This window comes from Oratosquilla oratoria, chromosome 37 (genome assembly GCF_046742065.1).
Source record: "Oratosquilla oratoria isolate Oo_2021 chromosome 37, ASM4674206v1, whole genome shotgun sequence".
In the NCBI taxonomy this organism is placed as follows: domain Eukaryota; kingdom Metazoa; phylum Arthropoda; class Malacostraca; order Stomatopoda; family Squillidae; genus Oratosquilla; species Oratosquilla oratoria.
Genome location: NC_134813.1, coordinates 3,352,481 through 3,378,374, shown reverse-complemented (window position 1 = coordinate 3,378,374; position 25,894 = coordinate 3,352,481). Strand labels below are relative to the sequence as shown.

Sequence of the window (25,894 nt, the reverse complement as noted above, 5' to 3'; positions counted from 1 at the left end):
TTAGGGTAATCAAGCCAATGCTGGGGTAGAGTTTAGGGTAATGTTTTTTTATGGTAATTGGGCAAATTTTGGGGTACAAATAGAGAATCTAGGGCAATCAGACACATTCACATTCCTTTAGAACAAAACCAATTTAGAATATTTTTATTTTTATTTTTTCGACATTGATAAATAACGAATATATATGATGGACAGGTATGATAATGTTCTGTCCAGTAACTCCTTGGCCTTTTAAAATTGTGGAGCTTATTCCTAAATATCTTCATAATCTTGTGGGTGTAATTAATGCTTTACCACAATTAACAAAATTTGTAGACAAGCAAAAGCTAGATGATGAGTGGAGATCTCACTATTTAGTAGATGGGTTATCTAAACATATGTCTTGTGATGAGTACAGGAACATGGTTTTCAACAAAAGAAATGCAGCTGGAATTATCTGCTTTCCCAACCTAAAAACTGTAATCAGTAGTTTACTGTCGCTGCCCTTTTCAAATGCATCTGTTGAAAGGTTTTTTAGCAAACTAAATTTAACCAAAACATCCCAGAGGAACAGTCTGAAAGATGAAACAATCTGTGGGCTCATGCACGCAATTTACCACACGAAGAACAACAATGCAAAAGCCAATACCTTAATTATTGATGAAAGTTTACTTAAAGCTGTTAGAAATGTGAAAAGCAGTACTACTTGCAAAGAATCTGCTGCTCTAAGGGGAGACCCTAGCTCCAGTACTTCATAAAATAGCATGTTGCACCTATTTGGAACCAGGAGTTCTGTCTTTATTTTCTGGATTACGGTCTCCAGTACTTCATGAAATAGCATGTTGCACCTATTTGGTAGCAGTTCTGTCTTTATTTTCTGGATTACGCTCAGTATTGTACTTGTTATTTTTATAGAAATACCTAAATCTTTACATAAAGATGACTCTGACTTACATAATACCGTTCTTATGCAGTTCTATTATTTGCCAGCAAAAAAAATTGTGATGATAATATATATATATATGTGGCGAAATTGCATGTGTGAATGTTGCATAGTGTGCCTGGATGGTTGGTATGCGTGTGAGTGATGCGTGGTTCGGAGAGTTAGCGAGGGTATGCATGGGGGGACGCCAGGGGGGGTCCCGGCGTCGCTCGCCATACCCCGGATAGAGAGAGTAAGCCTAGCATTGGTGTTGAACACACGTGTAAAATCCTCATGTTCGCTAAGCAGAATAAACAAGAGAAGACTGAACTCCTGCCTTTCCCTGATCCGCACAATTGTAGGCGTGAACTTGTCTTTAACTCGTGCTCCCATGATCACGGCCCATGTGCAATAGAAAAAGGCGAGTTTAATGTACATGCGAATACGTAACACACACACACACACACACACACACACACACACACACACACACACGGCTCGGTGGCGGATTGGTAAGGCACTGGCCTCACAAGCCGGAGAACCGGGGTTCGATTCCCCGGCCGGGCGGAGATAAGTTGGGTTTGTCTCCTTTCACGTGTAGCCCCTGTTCACCTAGCAGTGAGTAGGTACGGGATGTTAGTCAAGGAGTTGTGACCTTGCTGTCCCGGTGTGTGGTGTGTGAGTGGTCTCAGACCTACCCAGAGATCGGCAAATAACGAGCTCTGAGCTCACTGCCGTAGGGTGGTGTCTGGCTGTCTCGACAGAGGCTGCAGCAGATCCGAGGTGAATACATATATATATATATATATATATATATATATATGTTTATATACATATATATATATGTATATATATGTATGTATATATATATAATATAATATGTATATATATATATATATATAAAGTTATAATTTAGGGTAATTGACACAACTGTCTGGGGTAACGATTTTTTTTTGCTGTGGAAGCACTGTTTATCCACTTTGTGCATTACCTGGGCGAGCTAGTAATTATGGGGCGAGTTGAACCAAATTCACTGCAGGTACTATGAAACTTTATGCGTGTTTTACGCAAAGAAATGACAATTATGTTTGTGTGTTTTTTATTTCTCCAATTTAATTTGGAATATAATAAATTTGCAGTTATTCATCTTCAATTAGACTGTTGAAAAATTGAAGTTTTAAAATTTGGAATTTCATTTCTAGAACTCGTGTTCCGTTAATGTAGATTCGGCATTTTTATATGCCAACTTTGTGCAAGACAGTAAACATGTTCATTACTTGACTCGAATAAAATGTATTCGAGTTCCTACAAGTACTAATTGTAGTTTTTGTTTCACTGAGCACTATTTTTCGTGATACTCACCAGTCACCAAGTCCAGTAAATATCGAAGTTTAGGAACGACATGACAAAAGTGGTTGTTTAAATCTGAAAGTTTATACTTTATATATTATGTGCAACGGAGATCTATTTCAAGCAAAATTATTAAAGTAGACAGATATTACATATTATACAGGTAAGTGTGCATAACGAAACATCACTGATAATTTTGTATGATTCAAAATAAATTAGTTGGTTGTAAGCCGCTAGGGTTCTATAACTTTAATTCGGAAGGGATAGGCTACTATAAGGTATTATTTTGTAATTTTATCTATTCCATGGTGACTAATTTATCAGTATCATTGTTTTATCAAATTGAATTGCAATAATATTAAAGAAAGCAGGTAACTGGTATTAGTTAGATGGACAATATTGTGAGTAATTTCTATTTTGTTCACGTTTCACCGTAGATTCGTGTCAGAACGAGAATGCGAATGTATGATTATTATTCATGATTATTAAGAAATTGGTGGAAAGAAGGAAATTGTATGATTGGAACCAAAATAGTTTAGTCTGAGTAGAACACCGGCTATATGCCTGCCACATTTTTTTAACGTTCACCTTTTTCTTGCTGCCGCCTGGATATTACAAAGGAGGAGGAGCATAGACCTTTTGGTCTATGACTAGGTCGTATGCGAAAAAAATATATAATAATGATAAATAAATAAACAAAAATGATAATATGAATAACAATAAATAAAACAAATAGGTAAAGTAATCAATAAGCAAACTGGTAAATAGTAAATAATAATAAATGGACAGATAAATCATAATAAATAATAATCAAATAATAATAAACAGACAAACAATAATAAACAAACAAACAAATAATAATAAAAAAAATCAAATAAATGACAGGTATTACAGCATTTTGCTTAGGTGTTTATCTCAAGCCCCAGTCACATTAAGCTGTTTCAAGCGATCGGTCGGCAACACAAAACCTATATAGCAAGGAATTAAAATGGATAAAAAGTTTATGTGGTTGATAAGATGAAAATCTATGTACTGAGGAATATTCAGTGTGCTTTGTAATATATCTTTCCGTCAATCTATTTATTACCGACCACCAACGCCTTCCAAAGACTACCTAAAACTGGCCGGCGACCACCTGGTCGCCGGTGGTCGAAAACAGGTCGTAAGCATGGTGTGACTACACGGTTGGCGAAGTTGTTTCTACGCGCTTCCAAATTAAATCTATTTCTTGACAGTTTGAGACCATTGTTTCTGTTCGGATTCTCATTTATTGTAAAAATTTTGTCACTTTTGATGTTATTAGTTCCCTTTAGAATCTTAGACGTGTATTAAGTTGCCTGTGAGTCTTTTTTTTTTTTTTTTAAGGAAAAATAGATTCATATGTTTTAGTCGATTTTTGTATAATTTATTTTTGATATTTGGAATCAGTTTTGTTGCTCGCCTTTGTACTTTTTCCAATTTTTCAATGTCTTTAATGAGATTCGGTGACCATGCGGAAACAGCATATTCCAAATGTGGCCGAACTAACGATTTACATAGTTTGTTAATGAGAGATGGACTTTTGAAGTCAAAGGATCACAAAGGAGGAGCATGCCGACAGGAGACCTTATGGTCCATAACCACGTCGGATGCGGAAAAATTATAATAATGACAAAAGAAAAATAAATAAATGTTATAATAATATAGATAATAATAAATAAAATGAATAAATGCATATATATAGTTAAATAAGAAACAAACAGGTAAATAGTAAATAATAATAAATTGACAGATCACTAATAATAAATAAAAATCAAGCAAATAATAAATAAACAAATAATATAGAATAAATGGTAGTCATTACAGCATCTTGCTTAGGTGTTTCTCTAAGATCGCACAATCAGTCCTAGAATCTTATTAGCTTTCTCAAAGGCTGAAATACACTGTTTAGATAATTTGATATTGTTACTGATAATTACGCCGAGATCCTTTTCACTATCCGCTTTTGTTAACGAATTTCCAAATAACTTGTAATCGTACTTACTGTTATTTTTATCTATGTGCATAACCTTGCATTTACTTGTGTTGAATTTCATTAGCCACTTTTCAGACCTTTGCTGTAGTTTGTCTAAATATTCTTGAATATCTAATTGGTTTATGTGATCAGTTGCCATTCCGCACATTTTTGTATCATCAGTAAATTTGGGGACAATAGATTTCAGTCCGTTGTCTATGAAGTGGCCCACGAACGGAACCCTGAGGAACTCCACTCGTAACATTTTCCATCTAGAAGTCTTGCCATTTAAAACAACTCTCTGTTTTCGATCGTTTAACCAATTACTAGTCCAATTGAATAGGCTACCATTTATTCCATGTGAAGCTATATTAGTAAGTAGCCAAGTCTTTCGTGGGAGACGGTATTAAAAGCCTTTGCAAAGTCTAGATATATTAAATCTATATTGTTTCTTTTGTCATAATTGGAGATGATTGTGTTGTAGAATTCGAGTAAGTCACGCAAGAACGTTTCCGTCGGAATCCATGCTGGCTATCATTTATCAAACAGTTACTTTCTAAATGGTGCTCGATAGCATCTCTGATGTTAGCTTACATAATTTTTCCTACGATTGAAGTCAAGCCTATAGGCCTGTAGTTATTTGGTTCCTTTTTGTCTATTTTTTTAACATGGGAGTAACGTTAGTTACCTTCCATTCTCTAGGGACACTCCCGATATGATGAATTTCTTGAAAATAATTTGTAATGGAACAATAGTCTCATTTTTCATTTCCTTTGAGATTCTTGGATGCCAAGCGTCAGCCCCTAGTGTTTTATTAACTTGGAGTTTTTCTATACTTCTTTTCTTTTTTTCTTTTGTTATATTCACCGTAGTAACTTTATCCTAGACTATTCATAGGTTTCCGTTTGGAGTTCACTTTGAGGTGATTCGTCTACGAATACAGAGCTAAAATAGTAGTTTAAAATATCACACATTCCTTCATTTGAATATTCAAGTCAACCGTCAGCAGATAATAGTGGGCCAATGTGATTCAAATTAACTTTTGATCTCTAATGTAACTATAGAATTCTTTGGGATTCTCTTAGGATTTATCAGCGATGTTCATTTTGTATTGTTTTCGATTTTTATTGTCATTTTTAAATTTCTGTATTATCACATAACTTTGATAGTCATTAGGTGCATTCGAGCACTTGTATTTCTTATAAGCCTATCTTTTTAGCAATACCTTTTCAATTTCTTTGTGAAGCCATTTTGAGCGAGCCTGATTTGGGGGGCGTCTGTCCTTAAACGGGATGTAAGTATGAATCATCTTAGCGTATTTTGAAATATTTCCCACATCTGATCTATAGGTCTTTCACTTAATTTTGTCTCCCAATCTGTAAGCTGAAGCTCCTGATGTCCTATGAACTAAGCTTGACTGAAATAGGGTATTTTAGATACGCAAGTATCTATTAAAAAAAAAAAAACAGTTTGAATCTAAGTTGTGATCACTACTTGCAATGGTTTCCCCAACTTCAACATCGACTATCATGCTTTCACGGCTAGTGATCAACAGATCGAGTAAGTTTTCATGCCTTGTGTCGTGCTCCTTGTTTACGACTAAATATAAATATAAAGATAGGTAGGTGGTAGCTGGCCAAGATAGTTTAGATCACAAGGAACACAAACAAACTTTATACATATAATTTTCACTTCACATTTGGTGGTGAATGAGACTAATGTTTCTCAAATATGCGACTTTTATCATTGTGATATTATTATTTCAAAGTCAAAATAGATGACTGTGATGTGTACGGGTGTGCGGGTGTGGGAGGCTGGACTTAATTTATAGACACCGACCTGGTTGCAGTTCCAACTGTGACCGCTAATCGTTGAACGAATCACTTGTACTTACTTTTGGGATCTATCATTCTCTTTATGAACTGATAGACTGAACTTGACTCTGAGGTAATAGTTTAGAGCTCTGACAACTTTGAACTGAATAATTTTGGGTGTCCGAGCAGATTGAACTTTACTTAGATGCTGGCTAGGAAGAAAGCTCTTAATGATATAAGCTCCTCCTACAACTAATTATGATTGGCTAAGAATTTCTCTGAAGGGTAGAAAGGGCCAATGGACACACGTGGGAAACACACAAACACACGACTTCGTCAACACTCCTGCTTTCCTTAAACAAGGCTCGGTTCATTCGGGGGATCAGAGGTCACGAATCCATTACAGAAAGGGCGACATCACGAGACAGAAAGTGTTATGGCTTGATAAGGTGCCCAGCGCGCGATGCGATGACGAAAATTAGTATCGACTAGTATCACTGTCTAGTGGTGATGCCGTCGTCAAACCAATCACCACACTTGTGGGCTCTTTTACATGCTGAACTAGGTAATTGTCACCTAGAAAATCTATCAAGAGACTACCTACGAGGTCTGTTAGAAAAGTATCCGACTTTATTTACTTATCTATTTATTTGTTTATTTGAAAACCTGATGGATTTGAATCAAGCGCGCTTGCATGAGCCGACCTTGAACCTTCCTGAGCATGCGTGAATTTTTTTCTGCCTGTCAATAGCGTCAGTTGCTGGCAAACAGCATTTGTATAAAGTAGTGTGTAGTGTTCTCGGCGGTTTTCATTGCAAGGAAAATGACGGAACTGCATCAAATTTTGCCAGAAATTGGGCGACAGTCAGGTTGAAACCATTCGGAATCGGCTTTCGGTGACGATGCTATGGGCATCACACAGATTAAGGAGTGGTACAACCGGTTTAAAGACGGCCGCACAACGGTGGAGAACGAGCCACGTTCCGGTCGGCCATCAACATGCCGAAATTACAAAGGATTACAGAGGCGGAGCATGCCGACAGGAGACCTTTTGGTCCATATCTAGGTCGGATGCGAAAAAAGAAATCATAATGATAATAAAATGATAAATAAAAATTATATAATGTAAATAACAAATAAAATACATAAATAAATGCATAGGTATAATTAAATAATAAACAGGTAAATAGTAGATAATGATAAATTGACATATAACTAATAATAAATGAAAATCAAACAGACAAATGAAAACAAAACAAAAACAAATAATATAAAATAAATTATAATCATTACAGCATCTTCCTTAGGTGTTTATCTAAATGATTCTTAAAGCTTCGAACTGAACTACATTGCACTACCTGTGCAGGAAGTTTATTCCATTCACTAACTACACGGTTGGCGAAGTTGTTTCTACCTATTTCCAAATTGAATCTATTTCCGGACAGTTTGAGACCATTGTTTTTTGTGTGATTTTCATTCAATGTGAAAATTTTGTCACTTTTGATGTCAATTCCCTTTAGAATTTTAAAGACCTGTATCAAGTCACCTCTGAGTCTATGCTTTTTTTAGGGAAAACAGATTCATATGTTTTAGTCGATTTTCGTATGATTTATTTTTGATATTTGGAATTAGTTTTGTGGCTCGCCGTTGTACTTTTTCCAGTCTGTCAATGTCTTTAATGAGATTCGGTGACCATACGGAAACAGCATATTCCAAATATGGACGAACTAACGATTTATATAGCTTGTTAATGAGTGATGGACTTTTGAAATCAAAAGATCGCGCAATCAGTCCTAGAATCTTATTTGCTTTCTCAGAGGCTGAAATACGCTGTTTGGATGATTTGAGGTCGGTAGTGATAATTACGCCGAGATATTTTTCACTATCCACTTTTGTTAACGAATGTCCAAATAACTTGTAATCGTACTTACTGTAAAATAACAGTATTACCTTGTATTAAATGCAGTATTGATAACAGTATTAAATGAATTACCTTGCATTTACTTGTGTTCAATTTCATTAGCCACTTTTCAGACCATTGCTGTAATTTATCTAAATCTTCTTGAATATCTAATTGGTTTGAGTGATCATTTGCCATTCCGCACATTTTTGTAGCATCAGCAAATTTGGAAACAGTAGATTTTAGTCCATGGTCTATATCATTTATATATACTATGAATAGAAGTGGCCCAAGAACGGAACCCTGAGGAACTCCACTTGTAACATTTTTCCATCTAGAAGTTTTTCCATTTAAAACAACTCTCTGTTTTCGACCATTCAACCAATTACTAGTCCAACTTAATAGGCTACCACTTATTCCGTGTAAAGCTAATTTAGTAAGTAGTCTTTCGTGTGGGACGGTATCAAAAGCTTTTGCAAAGTCTAGATATATTAAATCTATATTGTTTCTTTTATCGTAATTCGAGATAACTGTGTTGTAGAATTCGAGTAAGTTAGCCACGCAAGAACGTTTCCGTCTGAAACCATGCTGGCTATCATTTATCAAACGGTTACTTTCTAAATGATGTTCGATAGCATCTCTGATGATAGTTTCCGTTATTTTTCCTACGATTGAAGTCAAACTTATAGGCCTATAGTTATTTGGTTTCTTTTTGTCACCTTTTTTGAACATGGGAGTAACGTTATCTAGCTTCCATTCTCTTGGGACATCTCCGGATATGATGAATTTCTTGAAAATAATATCTAATGGAACAACAATCTCATTTTTCATTTCCTTTAAGATTCTTGGATACCAACCGTCAGGCCCTGGTGTTTTATTAACTTTGAGTTTATCTATACACCTTTTAATTTTTTCTTTTGTTATATTTACCGTAGTACCTTAGACTTTTCACAGGTTTCCGTTTGGAGTTCACTTTGAGGTGTTTCGTTTACGAATACCGAGCTAAAATAATTGTTTAAGATATTACATATTCCTTCATTTGAATATCCAAGTTGACCGTCAGCAGATAATAGTGGACCAATGTGATTCCTAACAACCTTTTTATCTCTAATGTAACTATAGAATTCTTTGGGATTCTCTTTGGATTTATCGGTTACGTTAATTTCGTATTGTCGTTTTCTTTTTCTTATTGTCTTTTTTAAATCTCTCTGTATTGATACATAATTTTCATACTCATTAGATGCACCCGAGCACTTATATTTCTTATAAGCCCGTCTCTTTTTAGCAATACTTTTTTCAGTTTCTTTGTCGAGCTACTTTGGGCGAGCCTGATTTGGGGGACGTCTGTCCTTAAAAGGAATGTAAGTATGAATCATCTTAGTGAGTGTATTTTGAAATATTTCCCACATCTGATCTACAGGTCTTTCGTTTAATTTTGCCTCCCAATCTGTAACCTGAAGCTCCTGACGTAGTCCTATGAGCTGAGCTTTACTGAAATCGGCTATTTTAGAAACACAAGTATCTATTCTAAAATTGTTTAGGAGTTTGAATCTAACTAAGTTGTGATCGCTATTTGCAACATTTTCACCGACTTCTACATCAGTTACCATGCTTTCGCAGCTAGTGATCAATAGATCGAGTAAGTTTCCATATTTTGTGTGCTCTTTTATATGCTGAATTAAGTAATTGTCACTAAGAAAATCAATCAAGCGACTACCTATATGGCCATGTTCAAGGGTCATCCAATCAATGTCAGTAAAATTGAAATCACCCATTATTAATAAATCCCGGTTGCAGAAACTAGACAGTTCTTGAAATAACAGTTTGTCGTCTGCTAATGATAATGTCTTTGGCCTATATATTACACCTATATTCATTTTTTTCCATTTATTTGGGTTAACTCAACCCACAAACTATCATATGCATCCTGTTTCACTTTCTCTAAAACACAAGCATGAACATTGTTTTTAACGTACAACAGAACACCCCCACCTTGTCATTGCCAAAGTGAACGCTGTGGTGATGCGGGACCGTCGTGTGACTATCCGAGAATTTGCGGAAGAGGTGGACATCAGAACTTTTTCGGCACATTCCAATGTGACCGAAGATTTGACCATGAAGAGAATGGCGGCAAAATTCGTGCCGAAACTGCTGACGGCAGAGCAAAAGCAACTTCGTGTTGAAGTCTCACAGGACATGCTGGACTCCACAAACAGTGACCCCGACTTCATGAATACCATAATCGCTGGTGACGAGTCCTGGGTGTACGGGTACGACCCGGAAACCAAATCCCAGTCGTTACAGTGGAAGCAATGAAAAACCGCCGAGAGCACTACACACTACTTCACACAAATGCTGCTTGACAGCAACTGACGCTATCGACAGGCAGGAAAAAATTCATGCAGGCGTAAGAAGCTTCAAGGTCGGCTCATGCAAGCGCGCTTGCATCAGGTTTTTGAAGAAAAAAAGTCGGATTCTTTTCTAACAGACCTCGTATATGGCCACGTTCAAGGGTCATCTAATCAATGTCAGTAAAATTGAAATGACCCATTATCAATAAGTTCCAGTTGCAGAAACTAGACAGTTCTTGAAACAAGTTTGTCGTCTGCTAATGATAATGTTTTTGGCCTCTACATTACACCTACATTCATCTTTTGTCCATTAGTTTGGGTTAATTCTACCCAGAAATTATCATATGCATTCTGTTTTACCTTCTCGAAAACACAGGCATGGACATAGCTTTTAAAGTACAACAGAACACCCCTACCTTTCTTGTGGTTTATATCCTGATGAAAGTGCTTAAATCCTGCTATGTTAAATTCAGCTTCAAACTCTTCACCGTTTAATCACGTCTCGGTTATTCCTATCATATCGAGATTTTCGCTTTTGACATACGCCTGTATTTCTTGGAATTTGTTCCTAATACTACGAGCATTAAAGGACGTGTTTTTATGAAACTCATCATTGTTTCTTTTTTGGCTCGTTTTGATTTTCAACATCATGCCTTACATTATAATTTTGTTCTTTATTGACACCTTGCTCTACAATGATATTTGGTCTTTCACTGACATTCAGTGCCTCATGGACATTTGCCCCATATCGGACATCTGGTCCCCCACGGTCATCCGGTCTCTCATGAACACCTTGCCCCCCTCCGTCACTGCATCCCACACCGCCCACCTGTTGTTTGTTGACATTCTGTCTGGCATCACTTCCTAAAATGATATTCTGTCCTCCACTGACATATCTTACCGTGATATATTGTCCTCCACTATCTTTACATCCCATCATGATATTTTGTCCTTCATTGACATTACATCCTAATGTAATATTTTGTCCTCTACCCACTGCCCTGAGTCAGAGGCAATGCAATAAGACACAGTGCATCCACATCAAGGCCGCTTCACTTAATCGGCGCCCCCCCTCTCCGTCCCCTCAAGCAGAAAAAGATATGTATACAAAAATATGTATAATTATCTTCTTAATACACTTGCAATCTACTACGGTAGGTTGCACATCCAAAGGTGTTAAAATAGTTCGCGGGAGAAATGAATAATATCGTAATTTTAGTGAATAATTTCACGGCTGCATGATGTATCTTCAAATAAATGCAGCATTTAAGTCAGATATGCTCAGGGTCTATTGTGGGTAGAGCTGCGAGTTGGTCGCGTAGGGGAGGGAAGCAGCACAGGGGAACAACATCATGCAGAAGGAGGAAGGTTGAACCGACCTTGTCATACATCTTTAATTCTTTTTCTAATGGATTGTTCTCGTCCTTCCACTACAGCAACATTTTTTTTTCACCTGTCGTGGAAGCTGCAATATGTATATTGTATGGGTTATTGATGATATATTTTTTTCGAGAGGGACTCGGTGGCAGCCAACTAGGGGGTCAAGAGCGCGGGTTCGAATCTCAGTTATGGCATAGATCGGCTCTAGAAAGGGCATCCACTCCGAGTAATGTGTGTGCAAAACTGAAAGAATATATATATATATATATATATATATATATATATATATATATACAAGCCGCGGGCTTCGCCCTCCCCGGCTTCGCCGGCTGCTTGGCTGCGCAAAAAGCGGCCTACGGCCGCAGCTTTCCGCGCTCTAATCCCTCGTTTCCCCCTTCGGCCTCGGCCTCGGAGTGGAACCCCAACACGAAGAAGAACACGAAGTAGAATGCGAAGAAGAACGTGAAGAAGAACGCGAAGAAGAAGAACGCGAAGAAAAACGCGAAGAAGAACGCGAGGAAGAAGAAGAAGAAGAAGAACGTGAAGAAGAAGAAGAAGAAGAAGAAGAGGAACGCGAAGAAGAAGAAGAACGCGAAGAAGAAGAAGAAGAGGAACGCGAAGAAGAGGAAGAAGAAGAATACCACCTGACCCCGACTTACCCAAGCGCTTTTTCAAGAATATTTTTAGGACAAAGTGTCACCGTAATACCACCTGTCCCCGACTTCCACAGCGTTTTTTAGAAGAATATTTTCATTTACTTATATACATACATATATATATATACATATATTATATATATGATATATATATATGATATATATGATATATATATATATGTATATTTCTGGGGCACAGGTTCTCTAAGGCAATTCTTGTTGAAATCAACTGCATTAGTTGCTTTAACAATCTTCAAGACTGTATTCTTTCATTTGGAGAATACTTTCCTATTAGCAACTGAGAGGGACTGGAAGTAGTCATTCATGACTCTCAAAAGAATATACGCAGTGTATGCCAACTGGTATATTTTTGCATAGTAATAGTATTCAATAACTATTGACTCCACCGAAACTATAGTTTTTCGCCTCGTCGTGAGGCGTCTTCAGGGTGAGGACTGCTTTGTAGGATGCTCTGTTATGTTGAAAGGTCTTCCAACGAAAAATGACCGCTGGTTGGATGGGCTGGGTTATAAGGCTCAGCCTGCCTAGCTCAGACGGAATACTGGCTCCTCATTGGCCGAGAGGGGCAGCATGAGATTTTGTCCGGGAGCCAAGGGGGTGGAATTTTGTCTGGGAGCCAAGAGGGTGGGATTTTGTCTGGGAGCCAAGAGGGTGGGATTTTGTCTGAGAGCCAAGAGGGTGGGATTTTGTCCGGGAGCCAAGGAGGTGGGATTTTGTCTGGAAGCTCGGGCCTGAGTTGCTGATGCTCTGGTTACTGGTCCTAGGCGCTGATTAATTAGCTGGACATGTTTCACTTGATCGTGGGGCTGCTGCTGTCTAAGGGCTTGTTGTTCCTGGAGGGTGTTATTCTTCAGAGGGCGCGCGGAAGGGAGAATAAAATCGGCAGCTTGCTGTATGTTGATGGTAGGGTCTGCTGGCAAGTAATAAATACTGCTTCTGCAATCTGCAGCTTCCTGAAGGCAGACTCCTTAGCCTGTTTTTAAATTCGTGTATCGTTTTTGCACACACTGGCCTGAGGGGAAAGCTTTTTTTTTCAGGTCCCTTCTATAATTGTCTTTCTTGATTTCCTTTCCATGTCCTCTTGTATCTCTACCATCCCATTTTATTAGATCCTCTCTATCAATAATTTCCATGCCTTTCACGATTCTATAAATAGTTATCAAGTCTCCTCTCTCTTTTCTTTGCTCTAGTGTCTGTAGTTCAAGTTTTGCCAGCCTCTCTTCATATGATAGTTTTAAGAATGTTGGTGCCAATTTCGTAATTGCTCTTTGTATTCTTTTAAGTTTTGTTATACATTTTTTGTACTTGGTGACCACGTCGTCGCTGCATACTCCAGTTTTGGTCTTATCAAAGTGACTAGTATTTTCTTCACCATTTCTTCGTCCAGGTATGTAAATGCCACTTTGATTGATCTTATTAAATTATAAGTTTCTCCAAATTTTTTTTTCATGTGTTTCTCAGGGGACATATTCATAATAATGACTCCTAGGTCCTTCTCTTTTTCCACTTTTTTTTAATTTCTTCCTCTTCTAATTTAAATGATCCCACTATTCTTTTTTTTTCCAAATTCCATTATAAATTATAACTTCTTAATGTTGAATTCCATCTCCCACTTCCTACTCCATTCCCATACTTTATTGAGATCACTCTGCAGCGACTCACAATCTTCTTCGGTGCTCATTTTTTTTTCAACATTTTTGCATCGTCTGCGAAGAAGTAACTTTCAATTTCTTCATCCATATCATTGATATATATATATATATATATATATATATATATATATATATATATATATATATATATATATATATATATATATATTTATCAAAGATTGTTGGGGCCAAAACTGTTCCTTGTGGAACTCCACTAATCACCCCATCCCAATTGGAATGTTTGTCTCTTATCACCACTCTCATTTTCCTTTCATGTAAGAAGTCTTCCATCCACTTAAGTAGTTTGACCTGTATTCCCCCTGTAGTTTCTCATTTCTTTATCGATTTCTTATGTGATACCTTATCAAGAGCTTTTTTCAGGCCTAGCAAGGCACAATCAGCCCATCCATCTCTTTCTTGTATTATGTCTATTAGTCTTGAATAGAAACACATCAAGTTAATGACACATGATCTTCCTTGTCTAAATCTAAACTACCTCGGATTTAGTACTTTTTTTCCAAATGCCTTACCCATCTAATTTTGATAAGTCTTTCACAAATTTTAGCTACCGTACTTGTAAGAGAGACCAATCTATAGTTTATAGGATCTTCTTTGTTTCCCCCCTTTGTACCTAGTATGCTCTTTTCCAATCTTCTGGAACTTTTCCTTCCTTCAATGAACTGCTTATTAGACTATGTATTTTGTCTGTTAGTTCGTTCCTGCATTCTCTGAAAATCCAGTTTGCCATTTCATCTGGACCATGCGATTTTCTAACATCGAGATTACTCATTCTTTGTTACTTCTATCTCTTTCATAGGGGGACTTTCCCCTCCCACTCGACATCTCTAAGTTGTATGTTCTCTCTCGTAAACACTGATTTAAAATGCTTGTTCATAATTTCTGCCATTTCTATTTCCTCCGTGTATTCTATTCCTCCTTGTCGTAGTTTCACTAATTCTTGTTTGTTTTGCAGTTTGTTGTTTACATATCTATAAAATAGTTTTGGTTGATCTTTACATTTTCCTATGAGATCCTTTTCGTATTTTCCCTTTTCCTCTCTGCGCACTTGTACATATTCATTTCTATAACCAGTATATATTTTCAATTTTTTTTTTTTTTTGCTCCATTTTATCCAAGCTTTATCCCTTTTATCTTTTAACTCGCTACATATTTTGTTGTAACAACTTTCTGCATATCCTTTTTCATGTTTTTGTCTTGGAACATACTTTTCCACTCCCTCCTTATAAATTGTTGTCAAGATTTTCCATTTCTCTTCTACTGTTGTTTCCTCTTTGTATATCCTTTCCCAGTCTGCTCTATGAAAAAAATCTCATTATACTAAAATTTGTTTTTCCATACATCATTCTTCCCTTTCTATATTGTTAATTTTTCCCATGTATGTTTCTTTATTTAATTCCAGTTCAACTAATATGAGGTCTCTTTTACTTACTGGTGTCTTATATTCAATCTTGTCCATTATTTCAGGTTCTGATGTGATTATTAGGTCTAGTCTCGATGACTCCTCCTCATTTCTATACCTAGTATTCTCTTGTATCCATTGTGCCATTGTATGTTCTATAATCATATCAAGTAGTACATTTCCCAATAGGTTGTCTCCACCCTTCTATCATCTCTTCCCAGCAGATTTCTTTACAATTAAAGTCACTCATAGTAACTATTCTTCCTCCATCATCCATTATCTTATTTAGTGTTATCCTTGTGTCTTCTAACATATTCTTGTGTTCTCTTCCCACGAAGCCGTTTTAGGAGGCACATAATTTACCACAAACTTCCTGCTCTTCTTGTCCCTGTCCTCTATTTCCATCATAATCATTTCCACTCTATTCCTTCCATATGTAAGATTCCTCACATTTATATCCTTCTTAGTCAGGAGCATAACTCCACCACCTTGTTTTACTTCTCTGTTTCTAATCCAATAGTTATATACACCATGTCCTACACTGTTGGGTGGTAATGGACCTTTCAATTTTGTCTCCAGAGTTCCTATTATGTCAGGTTCTTTTTCCTTCAGATAATCATTCAATTCATCCAAGACTGTTATTAAGCCATCTATATTTGCGAAAGACACTTTTAATTTTCTGTTACTTCCATCCTGTTTTCTGTTTTCCGAACCATTTCCTCACTTTCATATCCACTATTCTCTAATAGAATTTCTCTTTGTCTGACTGTTCTGTTCTCTCTCTCTCTCTCTTCTTTTGTTTTTTACTTTAGCTTCTATTCTTTTTGTTTTTCTTCCTCTCTTTCCTCTTTATTCATCTCTCTTTTTATCCATATCTGTTTGTACTAATCAGTTTCTACTAGTTTCCCTGTTTTTGATAAGATAATATCTGCTGTCGTTTGTGACCTGAATTTAACCTTAATTGTTCTAGTCATGTCTATACTGTATTTCCCCAGTCAATATATTTCTTCAGTTCCTGTTCACATTCTTGAAATACTTTAATACCTTGTTTACTTTTTCCTTCTCATCTCTTACTCTTGTAGTCCTATTTGTATTATGCTTCTCTTCCATTCTTAATATAATTATACATTTCTTTTTATGTGTCCTTAGTGTGTTCCTTCATCTGTTGCGTCACTATATCTCTAAATTCAGTTTTATTATCCTCCTGAACTTTTCTCTAAACTCTTTTTTGCTGTGGACTCCTTATTCTCTTTATTACTCCTCTTTAATTCCTCATTTTCATCCTTTACTTCTTTTAACTGTCTTTTTAATTCTTCCATTTCTTTATTTAGGTTTTGGTTCTCCTTCTTTAGTTCTTCCAATTTATTAACTCTCTGTGTAATTAGCGCGAGTTGGCTAAACCTAACCTCCCATGCTTCGTTCATTTTTGTTAGTTTTTCCTCTAGACTTGCTAAACGGGGGAGGTTGTCTCCCCCCTCATTAAATCCATAGAAATAATTATCTCCACTTTCTATTGAGTTGCCCTTATCTATATTTATACTTTTGACCCCTTTTCTGACTTCGACTTCACCTGTGTCGTCTGCGCTTTTTTTTTTTTACACCCCTTATGACTTCCGGGGCCTGTTCCTCCCCTTCCTCATTTCCCTCCATTTTTCTCAATAATTCCTCCCCTTCTTCCTTTTATTCATCTGCCAACTACACAACGAGCTTTCCCCTTCCCTACTAATACAACACAGGTACTCCCTTGTCGCTTAAATCCACGAAAATTGCGTGTGTTTTTTCCGGAGTTCCAATCTTCGCCGTCTGTCCGACGTGTGTGTGTGTGTGTGTGTGTGTGTGTGTGTGTGTGTGTGTGTGTGTGTGAGTATGTGTGTTTGTATGTGTGTGTGTGTGTGTGTGTGTGTGTGTGTGTGTGTATGGTGTAACTAAAATGCACCAGACTCAGAAACAGGTACTATAATCCCAACATTTCGATCTTTGTCCGGAGTTCTTCCTCAGGGGTTACAAGGGTGAGGCATTTTATTTTTTTAGATCCTCCTTTATATTCATAAACAAAAACATTTGGCTCACCCAGAGAGGAACGTGGGAACCCCTTGTTCCACCCTCATTCATTCCCATCCCAGGAATTTCCTGTGACTAAATGTCTGGGAGTTGACCTTGAGTCCTGCGAAAAAGTCGGGCTTCCTAAGTCTCCCATATCTGGAAAGGGAAACCCGACCCCTTCACGGGACTTCAAACCAAGTCTCAGACATTTGGTCACAGGAAACTCCTAGGATGGGAATGAATGAGGGTGGCCCCAGGGGTTCCTACGTTCCTCTCCTGGTGATCCTTATGTTTATGTACATAAAGGAGGAGGTAACTGCCTCATCATTGTACCCTGAGGACGAACCCCGGTCAGGTTTTGAAACGTCGGGGTTAAAGTACATATTTCTGAGTCCGGTGTATTTTACTTATACCATCATGGTCCTTGGACTCCAGCTCTTTTCGTATATGTATGTGTGCACACACAAGACCGTAATGATGCACTTTTGTACCTCCACACAGGTGGTGGCTCCTCCACAACTTTCATTGGGCCCCCACCCCCTCCAACTGGTCCAATCCACCAAGATCTTGGGCATCACACTCGATGATCAGTTAAATTGGAACCAACATGTCACCAACATAGTCAAGACAGCGTCTTACAAACTGTATATGCTGAGCAGGTTAAAATAATTAGGAACACCTACATCTGAGCTACAGGAGGTCTACAAAACTTTCATACTCCCCACCCTCATGTATGCCTCACCAGCCTGGTCCAGCTCACTCACCCTCACACAGAGACAAAAGTTGGAGAGGGTACAAAAGAGAGCGTGCAGGATCATCCTGGGCGTGGAGTACAGCGGTTACGACCACGCTCTTACCACCCTTACTCTATCTAGGGTGTCACAACGGCACGGTGAGGCACTGAAGAAATTTGGGGAAAGCCTGCTTTCCCACCCTAGACACCGTCACTTCCTCCCTCCCGATGCTCCACCAACTCGCCACGCTATTAGACACAGAAATAGGCTCGTACCAATCAAAGCTCCAAGGACTGACCGCTACAAAAACAGTGTCATCCCATCCATTGTGCACATAATCAACTCTATGTAAACTTGTACCGTGTATGTACTCTAAGTTTTATATTTTTAATCAGATTTTGTAATGTATTATTGTCAGTGTACTACTGTAATTGAAATAAACCTTTTATTATTATTATTATTACACACACACACACACACATACACACATATATATACAGTATATATATATATTTATATATATGTATATATACTTATATATATCTATATATATATATATATATATATATATATATATATATATATATATATATATGTATGTATGTGATGTAAGCGGAATAGGAAACACAGGAGTCTTAGTCTTGAGTTTATTCCTGACTAAGACTCCTGTGTTTCCTATTCCGCTTACATCAACCTGTCAGAATGTCTCAATATATGTATGTATTTATGTATGTATGTATATGTATACACCCATTCAGCCACCCCTTCCATCTCGGCACATTAGCTGTCAAGGGTCGCCCAGACTTTGCCACCCTGCTCGGGTCACAGGCAATGCAGCGTTCACACATCAAGCTATTAACTCTGTCACCACTGTTCCCCTCTCTGGTCCCCTTTCACCACTCTGTGTTGTCGTCTCTATGTGCCGTCTTTCTTTCGTGCATTTACTTTCTTATAGTACGTCTTTCACTTTCTACTTTCTTTTCACCACTGTCTTTGTTACGTATGATTAGTCACTCACTATTTTCATCTGTAGGAAGTTTCAGTTAGTATTACTCTAAGAGAGGGGAATTAAACGGAGCTTAATTTTTCTTTCTTTTCTTCCCGAATATTAATACACTTGGTTTTTCAAGTTACACCAAGGGACTCCCGTCAAGAATCCTCAATTTGGTTACTAGGTCAGTTCTGCAATGACGTCATGATTTCTTTAGTCCAATGATCTTTACTTTTATATTTAAGATCCTCCCCTAAGGGCGTGATTTTACTCTCGTGAACCAATTGAATTTTCTCCTCCTCCACCCTTTCTCCAATCAGAAAGGCTGTTACAAACCCCGTATGCAATACTGCTTACTCAAGCAATCTCGAAATCAATGCACACCTGACTTAGTTTACATATTGTTACATCAGCATAAAAATGAACATTATACAGCAATGAAATTAGGTCCCTGACTGCTGTTTGTAAACATTTAGACGGAAAGCGAGGTTGTGCAACTCCTTCGTCATCTACCTCCCCTTACTACCCACCTGTCTACCAGCCTCTTACAAAGCCCCAACAATTGGAGCTGGTTTATTCGCACCGCTTCAGTGAATAACAACCACCACCCTTGGGTCATGTGATCCCTTCATCCATTCCGTTTCCCCTCACATCCGTCGTTTGTGCCCTCTCTTCCAAGCTTGACAGACATTCTATGTTCACCCAAACCTCCTGTCACCCATCCCTCCAAGTAATTCTTGGTCTGCCTCTGAAGCTCACTCCATTCCACGCATATACACCAAAAATCAAGTTTGAGTGTTAAGCAGGGTAATCCCAAGTCTGGATATGGCTCTGTTGCACACAGTGCTATAGAATAACGAATATGACTTAGTTAAAATTACACTAAATGGAAGACCGTCATCGCCTTACAAAACCATTACATGATATTTTTTTATAACGAGATACAGCTATTGGATTGCATTTATTTATGGATAGAATGCTAAATATTCTTTTATGTAGGCTAACAACTCGCCTTTATACGGCTGTTGCTGTGAGCATCCTCCCACTCCTCACTCTAGCATTTAGAACTGATCAGTCTTCCAGGCTAATGATCTGCACTAAGGGTACATGACCTGTTTCCCCAACCTTTTTGAATCTTGAAACACATTTGTACCGGTTATAGTCTAATTATTCATATTGTATAATTAGCAGTTTGTATCTCAGTTTGTAGTCTTACTTGGGCGACGGTTCTATCAACTCTAGTCACAACCATAACGACACAACACGTTTTCTTCAACCATGTTTGATGTTGACTTTGCTATTATTTATTTCTAATTTCGGGATGTGAAGAAATGGTAATTTATAGGAATAACATACTATATACAATGAACATGGTCTTATTAATGTAAGTGGTATCTGTTCCTTTCAGAGTTGTTTGGAAAGACCCACGAATGAACGAAGGATTTGCCAGTCGTCATATCTCCATTTTCAGAGTTCTGAACCATAGTACAACTTTAATCGCCATCAAGAACATCACTAAAAGAAATACACAACGCGTTGGTCGATTTGAATAGTAACCCATGAGCCGTAGTGATTAATTTGTATATTTAAAAGATATGAACATCCGTTAAAGCATGCAATTGATTCCACTTTTGCCTCTGACACGTACGGTGGCATCATGGAGAGTTTGTGTTATGAAGGCCTACCAAATAGGTCTGTATTTAGCCTATGCAGGCATATCTGTCCTTATTTTCTACTTGTACTATGTGTTCTGCTTCATTCTTGTACCAGAGCTTCCTCTGCCGTCTTGGCTCGAGGTAGTTGAAATCTGTCTTATGACGTGTCTCGTGATATGTGGGTATGTGTCCTCGTTCATGGCGAGCTACACAGACCCAGGCTATTTCTCGATCATTCTGCAGTGGCACTTGGAGGAGCGAGCTAATCACCAAAACGAACTACTGAGGAACTGTGCTACCTGCCAGACCGTGAAGCCCCAGAAAGTACACCATTGTAGCTTTTGCAACCGATGCGTTGTCGAAATGGACCACCACTGCCTGTTCCTGAACAACTGCGTCGGGGTGAAGAACAAGAAATACTTCGTGTTGGCTTTGATGTACCCGTTGATGGCCGGTGTCATGTACCTGGCCAACATCATCGCTCTTCTTGGTTTCTGTACAAGAGACTCCAAGTGCGTCCTGTACGTGGACATTGGCGTTCTTATGCACATATTCATCTCGGGTGCCGTGTGCTTCATTATATGTGTTTTTATGCTTATTCAGCTTATTCTCGTGATCAAGCTTATTCTTGTCGGACGCACTTACATTGACATGCTCCTCGGGGTCGGCCCGTCCAAGGCAACGGCTAGGCAGCGATGGAAAGTAGTCATGGGACCCTGGTATTTGGTTTGTATACCTTGCACAAAACCGCGGCCCCTTGTGTCTGAAAACGTGTAATCATATCGTGGAATGAAACTATTCAGCCAGAAACTTTTAGTCCTGAGGAAGTAGATGTCCCACTTTTCTGAAAGGCTTTGCATTTTTTTCCGTTATTAGTGGGGCTGTTAAGTACACGGAGGAATGTTCATTTTTTTTTCCAACATAGGACTGGTAGATAACACGTAGGTGTGTCTTGCTGTATTGCTTTTGCCAAGGTGACACTTCATCCACGGTATTGGTATAGGAGAGGTAGCTGAATGGGTTTTATGTGGGCGAATGCTATAGTACAACAACCCCATAAAAAGGAGAGAGGTCTTTTGGAGGAAGAAAAAAGGTATGTTTATATGCGTATAATATCATATATAAAACATAAACTTGTATGTTTAAATTTACAAAAATGTGTACCTAATATATGTACATACATGTTTGTATTCCCTGAGCTGTCTTCAGTTTTCTTTCCTTTTAGTTGTGTGGAAATATGACATTTATTGATAAACTTATTTTGAGTTGTTGCACTTGAAAAATGCAAAGATTTATTTTATCTTATGGGCGAATAAAAGCGAACGAACTGGCACGTGTTTTATTCTGGTGGTGACAAAATACATGGGTTGGTTGACTAAGCCCAACTCTACCAGTCAGTCCGGCATTTGAGTAAATGTTATCCACCCAACACAACATCGTACTTTACAGTTAATCTTCTTCCTCCATTGTAATGATGTTCACTGAAGTTTCCATTTGAAACAATGAGGAAGCGACTGGAATACAAACGATCATTTCATAAGAAAAGTGTTGGCAGGAGGGGCCACGATAACCGACTCGCACCCTTAGTACACTTACGAATCATTAAAGCCCTCTTTATAACAGACGCATTCCAGCCCCAGTTATTAGAGAGGGCTTGCGATCTCTACCGCTAGAAGTCAACCACATGGCGTGGAGCGCACCTTGTCTCGCCCACGCGACTAGGCCTGACGCGCAGACCACGCACACTTGCCTATGACACTGCGACCCTGCTTGACCCAACCTAACCTAATCCAGTGTAATTATGTAATTACGCTCCACGCGGTATATATATATATATCGGCTCCTGACCGCATGTAAAATCAGTTCAGTTCTGACCAACAAATAAACAACGAATTACTCGCTAACATTCTTTTCTTCTCACCGTAGTTCACAGAGGCTCCACTGGTGACCCGAATGAGGGCCATGGACCCGTCTCCCGTTGCTGCCGCCCCCACCACCGCTCCAATTCTCCCAACATTAAACTAAGTGCAGCATACGTCCAGATGCTGTCCATCACCCGCCTCCTACCCACAGCCGACGGAACCATCAGGAGGATCGACAAGTTCCGTCAGATGTGGCTCCTGCGCCTCCCAGTGCCGATCCGTCCTTGGCAACGTCAAGGACAAAATCACCACCGCAGCAGCAGCGTCAACAACAATGACGCCGGACCACCGCGATCTGATGCACTGTAGACATGCTTCTCAACTTCAGGAGTCGCCACGACCCCTGGAGCTTCGTCCTGGCAGACGTCAGGACACCTCTCGGTGCTGACTTTCCCACTCATAATAGGTTACTGGTCAACGCCGCCAACAGCCGTGTGGCCTGCGCAATAGCTCCCACATAGACGTCCATCCAAGCCGCATCGCAATCAACCACGGCCACTGCCATCGACGCTAGACATCTCCACATCCAACACTCACCGAAGCCATCTGAGGCAACCTCATCATGTCTCTAGCAGAGATGGTTTATCTCAACTCCACTGCAAACTGCATCGCAATCAACCACGGTCACCGCCATCGACGCTAGACATTCCTACGCACGTTTATCGAGCCACTTGGGGCAACCTCAATATGCCTCCAGCGGAGATGGCCAGTGGCCATCCCCTCGCATGCGGAAAGACCTTTCAAGCTAAGACCATTTTAAGAGAGGAGTATTGTACAAACCACGTGGCGTGGAATGCACGTTGTTTCGCCCATGCGACTAGACATGACGCGCTAGCCACGCACACCTACCTATGACAGTACGACCCTACTTGACCCGACCTAACCTAATCCAGTTCAGTTGTGTAATTACACACCACGGGTGGTTAGACCTGATCAAAAATATATTTTTTACTTTACATTTCCCCCCCCCCTTTTTTTTCTTTTTTTTCCAGAAAAATAGATACATAGAGGTTGAAATTCTTTGCTATCTTACTATAAGGGCCATTTTTGAGGCCTTTCTAAGCATATTTTGTGGCATATTTTTTTATCTATCCACGATAGAGTAACAAATTAGGTACCAAATGAAAGAACAGAATCCCCTCTACATGTAGCAACCGTTAGAATTAATTTCCCCTGTAAAATTTAAAATATATGAAATAGCTGAAAATCTTGACATTTTGCTAACCTGGAGACATGGTATGGATGTTTGTATTTAAGTGAATTTAGACCAAAACTCATAATTTCAGCATTTAGTTTCGTATTTACAGAAACATGTTAAAGATGTTGGACAATACTGAACAGTACAAAAGCAAGGCCAGCACAGAAACTCGATCCAAATCCAGAAAACTAAAGATACTTCACAATGGTATTAAGCAAGGCGCTACGAGGACGCGCAGTTGATGTCTCAGAACCTCCACCTGCAGTCCACAAGCAAGCATCGAGTCGGCCGTCCACCAGATCTCTCACTGAAACCTTCCTGGTCAGATACCCTTCAGTTTGCATCAGTGGTTCCCAGCTCCCCACCAACAGACAAGCATTCCAGTACTTCCTTTATCTCCAGAGTTTACCAGAAAATACAGGGAAACCCATGGTTCGAGACCTCGCCTATGAAACGGTTGAAGCTATCATCCCATTCTGGCAGATGGCTAGGATCAAGACGATGACCAGGCAGAATTGCATGATGTTCGTGAAATACCATGACAAACACAGAGCACTGATGAAGAGCAAAGGAAAAGCAAGTGACCCTAGAGGAAAGAGGAGTGCATTTATCTTGCAATTGGACAGGCTGTTCGACATAGGAGCTCCAGATGTTATCCAGGATATAGAGAGCAACAGACTGTTGTCCAGAGAGAATATGAGAACATCAGGTTCTACCAGGACCAGAGGACTGAGAAAAAAGGTCGCATGTTGGGTTATGACAAGATCTCTTAGACAAGATCCCAACAACATGTAGGCCGGACTGAGAGGCAACTGCAGAGGCAAGAACAAGGTAATCATACTTTCATACTTTTACTAACCATACTTTTGAATGTCCCAACAAGTTGGAAGTTTTGCATGCTGACCACATTGTATTATTTTGCAGCTGCACCAGAACAAGAGGCAATTACTCACGTGGATGACATTACCCGGGGTGATTCCAGTGACAGTGACGCTAACACAGAGGATATGGATTACCAGCAGCCTCGTCCTGGATGTTCTTACCAAGGGCCACTCACTAGGCCAGATGGATGGCCTGGAACTTATATGCCATGAAAATGCTGATGTTTTGTGACCAGCTTGAGTATGATGTAGAGATTGTTGCAAAGCTGAAATGACTCAACATCTTCCAGACGCTGTTCTACACACCAATGTGGATGATGTCAACATCTGCTGCGGATGCCCCTGTGAATGATCTTCAGCTCATCCAAGACATGTCGAGGTAAAAGAGATCAGACCCAGAGGTTGCTGAAGCAGTTCTTCAGATGGAAAATCACAAGTGGTACTTGACACAGGAAGCCGTGCCATTCGCGCTCTTCAGCAGTAGACTGAGTGACAAGCAGAAACAGGATATTGCTGCTCAGCTGCATGCCACTCAGAAGCCAGACAGCTTCAGATGGGGAAACCTGTATTTCAGAAGGTGACAGCCAAGACCACACTAGTAGATCTGATTGGTCCGGAACCCCACCTTCTGTTAGGCATCCTCGTCATTTCACCTGACTGGCTCCTGGATCGGGTTGAATCATGGCCAGAGAAGGAGGACTACAAGAAAGCCTTGGAATATGTGAAAAACCTCAGAGTAGTGAATGGCATCGCTGAGCGTGGAGTTAAGATGATGAGTGATTTTGCAAATGTCATCACCACAAATCCCAAGCAGAGTAAATACCTCCTCCATGCTGTGTAATACAACAGACGGCGCTTCGAAAATTTTAAGAAGCAAACACTTAACAAATGACTGTGTAACATCATTTTCATACATATAATCATTATAATTTTGGTAGTTTAAGTTGATGGTTTGACTCGTTGCAAAATTACACTTTCCACTTTGTATGATATATGTCAAATGCATGGAATTTTGTTATTTTTCTTAAATAT

The 25,894-nt window shown here is 39.0% G+C and overlaps 1 protein-coding gene across 1 annotated transcript; it reads left to right on the top strand.

The window, feature by feature from the left end:
- The first annotated feature begins 2,127 nt into the window (after positions 1 to 2,127).
- LOC143019329 (uncharacterized) lies at positions 2,128 to 22,843 on the top strand. The gene is made up of 2 exons (XM_076174968.1): positions 2,128 to 2,414; positions 20,615 to 22,843. The coding sequence occupies exon 2, from the start codon at positions 20,820 to 20,822 to the stop codon at positions 21,636 to 21,638; it is 819 nt and encodes a 272-aa protein (XP_076031083.1). The 5' UTR covers positions 2,128 to 2,414; positions 20,615 to 20,819; the 3' UTR covers positions 21,639 to 22,843.
- The last annotated feature ends 3,051 nt before the right edge of the window (positions 22,844 to 25,894 follow it).